Source organism: Salmo salar, chromosome 01, assembly GCF_965601325.2.
Source record: "Salmo salar chromosome 01, fSalSal1, whole genome shotgun sequence".
In the NCBI taxonomy this organism is placed as follows: Eukaryota; Metazoa; Chordata; class Actinopteri; order Salmoniformes; family Salmonidae; genus Salmo; species Salmo salar.
Window position 1 is genome coordinate 91,543,705 of NC_138291.1, and position 9,259 is coordinate 91,552,963.

At 40.7% G+C, this 9,259-nt stretch overlaps 1 protein-coding gene across 1 annotated transcript; it reads right to left on the reverse strand.

Annotated features, from left to right (window-relative positions):
- Positions 1-2,928: 2,928 nt before the first annotated feature.
- Positions 2,929-7,413, reverse strand: LOC106609795 (transmembrane protein 130). Its single transcript, XM_014208815.3, has 8 exons — positions 7,054-7,413; positions 6,864-6,952; positions 6,598-6,766; positions 6,152-6,297; positions 5,909-5,993; positions 5,545-5,747; positions 4,170-4,282; positions 2,929-3,381 (listed from the first exon to the last, which is right to left on the reverse strand). The coding sequence occupies exons 1-8, from the start codon at positions 7,059-7,061 to the stop codon at positions 3,211-3,213; spliced, it is 984 nt and encodes a 327-aa protein (XP_014064290.1). The 5' UTR covers positions 7,062-7,413; the 3' UTR covers positions 2,929-3,210.
- Between the last annotated feature and the right edge of the window lie 1,846 nt (positions 7,414-9,259).

Genomic DNA, 9,259 nt, shown 5'->3' on the forward strand with positions numbered 1-9,259 from the left:
GACGTGACGGTCGTTTGTATGGAGGTGGAGGTGGGGCCTGAGGGCACATAGTGTGTTGTGAAATCTGTGAATGTATTGTAATGTTATAAAATTGCATAAACTGCCTTAATTTTGCTGGACCTCAGGAAGAGTAGCTGCTGCTTTGGCAGCAGCTAATGGGGATCCATAATAAATACAAATACAAAACGGCATTATTTTGAGATCCACCCCTGTAAACGTCATTTGGCTGATGACCCGCAAGTGGAGAAAGAGCTTGTCATTTCATACAAGGGGATTTTTGTCCACGTTCACTCTCCTCGCCGCCTCTCCTCGATTACCTTTGACCTTTTTCAAAAGGAGGCGAGAGAGGGCAGAAAAGAGGAGTGAGGACACAGGAGTTGAGCAAATCTAATTGAGAAAAGGCCGCTAGAAGCCAAAAGGATACTCTTGTTCATCCTCTGCTGAAGTACATTACCAGTCCAAAGTTTGGACACACCTACTCATTCAGGGTTTTTCTTTATTTTTACTATTTTCTACATTGTATCATTTTATTTTACCTTTATTTAACTAGGCAAGTCAGTTAAGAACATGTTCTTATTTTCAATGATGGCCTAGGAACAGTGGGTTTGTTCAGGGACAGAATGACAGATTTTTACCTAGTCGGCTCGAGGATTCAATCGTGTAATCTTTTGGTTACTAGTCCAACGCTCTAACCACTAGGCTACCTGCCACCCCAAGCATAATAGTGAAGACATCAAAACTATGAAATAACACATATGGAATCATGTAGTAACCAAAAAAGGGTAAAACAGCTTGATGAGGTAGTCACCTGGAATGCATTTCAATTAAGACGACAGAAAAGGCGTGTCTACCTCTCATAGTGCATCAAAATTATTTGAGCAGGAGCACGCAGGGCAAAACAAAACATAAGTACACACTCCCCTATTCCCAGGATGCAGGCATGCATTATAACAAATCAACATGCTATACTGTATTAATATATGAACCTGGTGAAATTCACAAAGTACTTTAACAACTGTTAAATCCGTATGTGTGGTTCCCACTGTGAAGCATGGAGAAGGAGGTGTAATGATTTGGGGGTGCTTTGCTGGTGACACTGTCAGTGATTTCTTTAGAATTCAAGGCACACTTAACCAGCATGGCTACTACAGCATTGTGCAGCGATACACCATCCTATCTGGTTTGCACTTAATGGGACAATAATTTATTTTTCAACAGGGCAATGACCCAACACACCTCTAGGCTATGTAAGGGATATTTGACCAATAAGGAGAGTGATGGATTGCCGCATCAGATGACCTGGTCTCCACAATCACCCGACCTCAACCCAATTGAGAGGGTTTGGGATGAGTTGGACAGCAGAGTCAAGGAAAAGCAGCATATGTGGGAACTCCTTCAAGACTGTTAGAAAAGCATTCCAGGTTCTGCTGGTTGAGAGAATGCCAAGAGTGTGCAAAGCTGTCATCAAGGCAAAGGGTGGCTACTTTAAAGAATCTCAAATATAAAATATATTTTGATTTGTTTAACACTTTTTTGGTTACTACATGATTCCATAAGTGTTATTTAATAGTTTTGATGTCTTCACTATTATTCAACAATGTAGAAAACAGTAAAAATAAAGAAAACCCCTTGAATGAGTAGGTGTGTCCAAATTTTTAACTGGTACTGTAGGTAATGGAGGAGGTAAGCAGACTCCTCCATTCACCTACTAACAAAGTGACACTCTCCTCAACCACTCAACCGCTTATCAGTTTCTGGGTCACGGAGGAGAGGAGGATGGAGGAGTCGAGGAGAGGACAGAATCTCCCCATGGCTTTCCCTCAGGTGGAAAATTAACCACCATTACACCAGGTGGAGGTGCATTGTCCGTCACACCTTGAACCAATCACAGCACTCAAATGATTAATTCAAACCAGTGTTATGATAGGCCTACTGAAGATTTGTCCCCACATATGGTTTCATTACGTTTCTACTGTTGTGGCTAGATGGAGTAGGCCTACAACAGCTTCCTCTAGTGGTCGCATCAGGGACAACAGTTGTTGACAGCTGTAGCATTGTAGCTAACCCTAACCCTCAACCTCATTCTCCTAACCTGCTACGTTTATTCACCTAACCTTTTGTGCTAGCTCTCCTAACCTGCCATGTAAATTCACCTAACCTGACACATTAATTATCCTAACCTGACACATTAATTATCCTAACCTGACACGTTAATTATCTTAACCTTCTTTGTAAACAATGAGTCAACGACAATTCCCGATTGACTAATCTTCTATCCTGTCTCTGCATTGTTCAATTGAGGTATATTATACCATAAAATGGTCAAATAGAAAAATACACAAAAGAACAATTCATATTATTTAATGATTGTAACATGAAGTAGGCCTACAACTCAAGTTAGATTGTATTGTAAGATACCATTCAGGTACATAACGTTGGTACCTTTGGTACAGTCGTGAGCAGCAAGTAGGCTACAGTCATGAGCAGCAAGATAAATATGTAGAAATAACGGCGACAGATGTTGATTACCCAACAAATACATCAATTTGGGGGGACAATAACCAGTGTATAACATTGTAAATATAACAAGACTTCTTACTTACAATGACGCTTGATTTATTTTTACTTTCATCATTGACTTTCTTGGCATTCCATAAAAACATTTTGTAAATGAAATTAACATTTTCTAAAGATGTTGACAGCCAGTATCTCTAAGTAATACCCATCAGGACCGTTCCCTACAGGGTTACTAGCAGATCTCATCTATCAGCATAGGGGGATCCAATCCTCTAAAACAGAAGTACATCTCACCCCCCCCCCCCCCCCCCCCCCACCCCCACCCCCATCCCTTGTTGGTGGAAAGACTTTTGCCATGTCTAATGTGTATTCATGTGATATTGGAATGACAATGCCAAGAGGGTGCAAAGCTGTCATCAAGGCAGAATCTTTAATATGAATATATTTTCATTTGTTTAATCCTTTTTTGCTTACTACATGATTCCATATGTGTTATTTCATAGTTTTGATGTCTTCACTATTATTCTACAATGTAGAAAATAAACATAAAGAAAAATCCTGTAATGAGTAGGTGTGTCCAAACTTTTGACTGGTACTGTATATTCATCTCAAACTATACATTGATAGCAAACTATTAACATTTGACTTGAATCAGTCCAACACAAAGCTCAAATCAATGTGTGTAAATGAAGACTAGCTGCGGTAGGAGTTGGCGACAGATCTGGTCCCGTGCTGTAGAAGGGGTTGGACCTCTTCTTTCTTTGAACTGGACACATAGATATCACTACTGATATCAGGGATGTCCTGTTGTGGCTGCAGTTCCATGTTCATGCTGGAGTAAGTGGCGTTACTGGACTTAGACATCTGTAAAATAAAAAAACATTATTTACACTGACACGCAAGTGTTTTTTGGTGTTTGTAGGGCTACATTGTCTGAATATTTCTTAGTAATTTCATACTGAACAAGAACAAATACACTGTGCAAATCCCCATGACTTGACAGCAGTGATGTAGGCCGTCATTGTAAATAAGAATTTGTTATTAACTGACTTGCCTAGTTAAATAAAGGTTAAATAAATAACTATAAAGGTAAATGTAGAGTCCAGTAAACCTCGATTTCCTCATACTCGAGTCACGAGTCCCTTGGTCGTGCTAAAAGCTGTGGTCCAACCGTTTTTAGTAGTATGTTCAATAATGCAAAAGGAAGAGATTTTCTGAAAACAAAGTCACTACTAATGGAGTCTGAGTCAACTCTGAGTCCTGTTTCTTTACATAATATGTCATTGTTGTACTGTATGTTTGTCAATAGTTTTGTTCAAAGTTGTGTTAGTGTATGTAAGTTGTTTTGTCTGAAACGTTGTTCCCCCTGCTGCTGTTGGACGAGTTCTCTCTTGAAAAATAGATTTTATCTCAATGAGAAAAACCTGTATAAATTAAGATGAAATAAAAAATCAAATAAAAACTACAAAAAACGCTTGACTGTGCTTTCTACGGTTATGACCAAGTTTTAGAATTGATCCTAAGTCAATTTGTTAGGTATTCATGTAGATCAACCAATTGTGGATATATTGTAGAATAGCCTCATATCTTTAGGAGTATTGAAACAGAGCATAACATTCTTGAACAAGTCCCTCTATCAGTCTCCTTCCTACCTGTGGTTTGTTGTTGCGTCCTTTCTTATGGCGACAGGCTATAACACTGATGAAGGCGAGGATTGCCAAGACGATCAAAGCACACATCATGATGAAGAGCAGGTTAATAGAGGCTATAAGAAGACAAAGAGAGAACTGTTTTGACCATAGTTCAAGGAATGGAAAACACTTCACATACTGTAATATTACAGTATTACAAGATGCAGTTAGACAAGCTTGAATACTGGTCAGAAGTTCTACAAGCAGAATTGATTTTATTTTACAATTAACTGCAAATAGTAACTGTCATACTACCGAGTATATGCATACATGATTAGCATGTCTCCTCTTGTCTTAACTTTGTGCACCATTGAATCATGTTATTATTTACACAAACCATCATTCATCATTCTTTTAGTCTTCTGATTTCAAACTCTCTATTTGTTATGGATTAAAATTAGGTCACAAGCTTCCTGAAACTCCTCTATAACCATACCATCCAGCACAAATCAATTCACCACAGGAGACAAATGCAGTATGGGATGTGGGTCCTGCTGTTAAATTGCTCTCCTCCAGAACTCCTTAGCTGCCTTCCTCAACCCTGGCCACTGTCCCACTGACGTCTTTTCATTTCTCTGAACACACTATCACTCGGTTCAGCTGAAGATTACAGGATGAACCATGAAATCTAAATTCTCATCAAAACCTCTTGTGCCACCAGAACTGCTGAGGGACACTGTACTAATAGATGGATCATTTGTACTATATCAAACAGTCTATACTGTATTCAAATCAAATCAAAATGTATTTGTCAAATGCTCCGGATACAAGAGGTGTAGACCTTACCGTGAAACGCTTACTTACAAGCCCTTAACCAACAATGCAGTTCAAGAGTTAAGAAAATATTTACTAAATAAAATAAAAATAGTAAAATAAAAATAACAAGTAACACAATAAAAATAACAATAACGAGGCCATATACAGGGGGTACCGGTAGCGAGTCCATGTACTCAAGTTATTTTGTACATGTAGTTAGGGGTAAAGTGACTATACATAGATAATAAACAGCGAGTAGCAGCAGTGCAAAAACAAAGGGGGGTGGACGTGTCAATGTAAATAGTCCAGGTGGCCATTTGATTAATTGTTCAGCAGTCATATGGCTTGGGGGTAGAAGCTGCCTTTTGGTCCTAGACTGGGCGCTCCGGTATCGCTTGCCGTGCGGTAGCAGAGAGAAAGGTCTACAGATTGACTTGGGTGACTGGAGTCTTTGACAATTTTTTGGGCCTTCCCAAAAAAGTGAGAGGACAAAGTATGTACTGTACTATCCTGTAGCTTCTGCCTAGCATGACTAACGTGGACCAAATCTCCACAGACCACATGATAACACCAGACTTACGATCTCTCCTCACAAAGATGTTGTAGGAGGTCTGCAGTTTGCTGATGTCGTTGCGGGCGCTGATGTCCAGACAGTGGACTCCTAAAGCTGTGAAGGTGTGGTTCAGTATCATGGTGTTCTCATACAGCATGGTCAGGTGACAGCCTGTAGGGGTTGCTGATACACAGTTCTGTAGGAACCTCCAACAGACCCACATGGGAGGACTAGAGAGAGGGAGAGAGAGAGAGATGATGAGAATAAATACAGCACCCACACTGGAAGACTGGGAAACAGAGAGAATAAATATGCTGATTATTTTATGTGTTATACATGTTTAGTATGTTGTGTGTGTTAATTGTGTGGCCTACTGAGAAATTGTACCCACCTTCCATCCACATGAACAGCCAGACTGTTGTTTCTGGAAACCTGGAAAATCAGAGGGCTCTTCAACTCAATATTTCTGATGGCGTCTGGAAAATAGCAGAGATATGCAATACACCTAAATTGATGCTGTCACTTGCTGTATGGTAGATTTAAAAACTCTTACATGTCCTCTCAACATTTCCAAAACACACTGTTTCAAACTAATTAATTATAAACAAAAACTATGTGTATTCTGTCTACCTACCCAAAACTGTAACGTCTATGGTGTATACCCCAGTTAGTGGAGTAGAGGTTGTGTTCACTTGGGCCCCAACTCTCAGCCGCAGAGTGTAGTTTCCAGAGGATGAGTAGTTATAGTGCACAGACGGCTCTGATCCCTTCAGCACCTCTCTTACAAAACCAGAATATTGATTAATGATTTATTGAGCAAAATTATGCACTGAGGACAACCCATGGATAACAGGTTAAAGAAATTCCACTTGTTTCTAACGTGGTCCCTGATGGAATACTACATTCAACACTGTCAAGACAACAGAAAACAACAGTAATCCTTACAGTAAAAAACAGCATCACACAACATCGAATAAATAAATAGAGAAAAAATAAAACAACCACATAATATTTAAATATATAGCCTAAACTACAAAACATACATTCGATGATAAACAGGCGAAGTCCACATACTCCTACCCGTTGCCGAAGTCCCAGGTATAGTTGAATCTGGCGGTGCGTAAAGTGTTCATTGGATCGAACAGTTCGAACTTTGCCTCGGTTGGAACTTCCGTTGCCAGCTCCTTGTCCCGCAGATAAGTCACATTTCCTTCCCTCTGAATGAAGCTGAGCTTCCCTGCAATATTTTCTGAGTAAAAATGTAAAAAGCATATGTGTTTAGTATACATTTTGTTAAAATAGTGTTGTATTGAAATAATGTTGTCTATGCGTAAAAGTAAACCTACGCAGATTGCTCAAACCGTCTGTCGCGAGCCCAAAAACCTGGGGGCTCAGAATCAGTGGAAGTGACATGACGACCAACGCAATTATTTTTCTGAAATCATAAACCAGAAGTTCACAAAATGATGTTGAATGTACTGCAATGTAATTCTAATTATTTTCCCTAATATTACACGTACAACACATCATATTTACCGATTCATTTGCACTTGTGAAGAGGCAGATGGTGTAGGATACTTCAGTACTAAGACGTTTAGAAATGTGGACAGTCTTTAAATGGACAGCCTATAATAGATGCTTTGTCAGCCGGTGCCAGCAAATTGTTCATGCCTTCTAAATTTCACAGATACTTGTAAAAGCTTGAAATGATGTCCATGCGTTTTAACCATGTGCCTCAGATTACAAAGAGCTGTTGTGTTGTAAATCACTGTCCATGGTGGAGGATACACATGAGTTTATGGCCCACATCAAAAATGTGCGGGACACTTCTTAGTAATGGCCAATTTACATTTTTCCTCCTACAGTGAACAAAAATATAAACACATGTACCAATCTCAAAGATTTTACTGAGTTACAGTTCATACAGTGCCAGTCAAAAGTTTGAACACAAATACTCATTCAAGGGTTTTTCTTTATTTTTACTATTATCCTACAATGTATAAAATAGTCAAAATAAAGAAAAACCCTGGAATGAGTAGGTGTGTCCAAACCTTTGACTGGTAGTGTATAAGGAAATCTTATTAGGTCCTAATCTATGGATTTCACATTAATGTAAAGACAGATATGCATCTGTTGGGCAGATAAACTACATGACCATAAGTATGTGGACAACTGCTCGTTGAACATCTCTTTCCAAAATCATGGGCATTAATATTGATTTGGTTCCCCTTTGCTTCCCCTTTTCTGGGAAGGCTTTCCACTAGATGTTGGAACATTGCTGTGGGGACTTGCTTCCATTCAGCCAAGAGCATTAGTGAGGTCGGGGACTGATGTTGGGCAATTAGGCCTGACTTGCAGTCTGCATTCCAATTCATCGGAAAAAGATGTTTGATGGGGATTGTAGTCAGGGATCTGTGCTTCCACACTGATCTCAACAAACCATTTCTGTATGAACCTCGATTTGTGCACAGGGGCATTGTCATGCTGAAACAAGAAAGGGCCTTCCCCAACTGTTGCCATAAAGTTGGAAGCACAGAATCGTCTAGAATGTCATTGTACACTGCAGAGTTAACATTTCCCTTCACTGGAACTAAGGGGCCTAGCCTGAACCATGAAAAACAGCCCCAGACCATTATTACTACCCCAAACTTTACAGTTGGCAATAATATATAAATATATATATCTCCTCCCAGACCTGGACTACTGCTAAAAAAAATAAAGGGAACACTTAAACAACACATCCTAGATCTGAATGAAAGAAATAATCTTATTAAATACTTTTTTCTTTACATAGTTGAATGTGCTGACAACAAAATAACACAAAAATAATCAATGGAAATCCAATTTATCTACCCATGGAGGTCTGGATTTGGAGTCACACTCAAAATTAAAGTGGAAAACCACACTACAGGCTGATCCAACTTTGATGTAATGTCCTTAAAACAAGTCAAAATGAGGCTCAGTAGTGTGTGTGGCCTCCACGTGCCTGTATGACCTCCCTACAATGCCTGGGCATGCTCCTGATGAGGTGGTGGATGGTCTCCTGAGGGATCACCTCCCAGACCTGGACTAAAGCATCCATCAACTCCTGGACAGTCTGTGGTGCAACGTGGCGTTGGTGGATGGAGCAAGACATGATGTCCCAGATGTGCTCAATTGGATTCAGGTCTGGGGAACGGGCGGGCCAGTCCATAGCATCAATGCCTTCCTCTTGCAGGAACTGCTGACACACTCCAGCCACATGAGGTTTAGCATTGTCTTGCATTAGGAGAAACCCAGGGCCAACCGCACCAGCATATGGTCTCACAAGGGGTCTGAGGATCTCATCTCGGTACCTAATGGCAGTCAGGCTACCTCTGGCGAGCCCATGGAGGGCTGTGCGGCCCCCCAAAGAAATGCCACCCCACACCATGACTGACCCACCTCCAAACCGGTCATGCTGGAGGATGTTGCAGGCAGCAGAACGTTCTCCACGGCGTCTCCAGACTCTGTCACGTCTGTCACGTGCTCAGTGTGAACCTGCTTTCATCTGTGAAGAGCACAGGGCGCCAGTGGCGAATTTGCCAATGTTGGTGTTCTGTGGCAAATGCCAAACGTCCTGCACGGTGTTGGGCTGTAAGCACAACCCCCACCTGTGGACGTCGGGCCCTCATATCACCCTCATGGAGTCTGTTTCTGACCGTTTGAGCAGACACATGCACATTTGTGGCCTGCTGGAGGTCATTTTGCAGGGCTCTGGCAG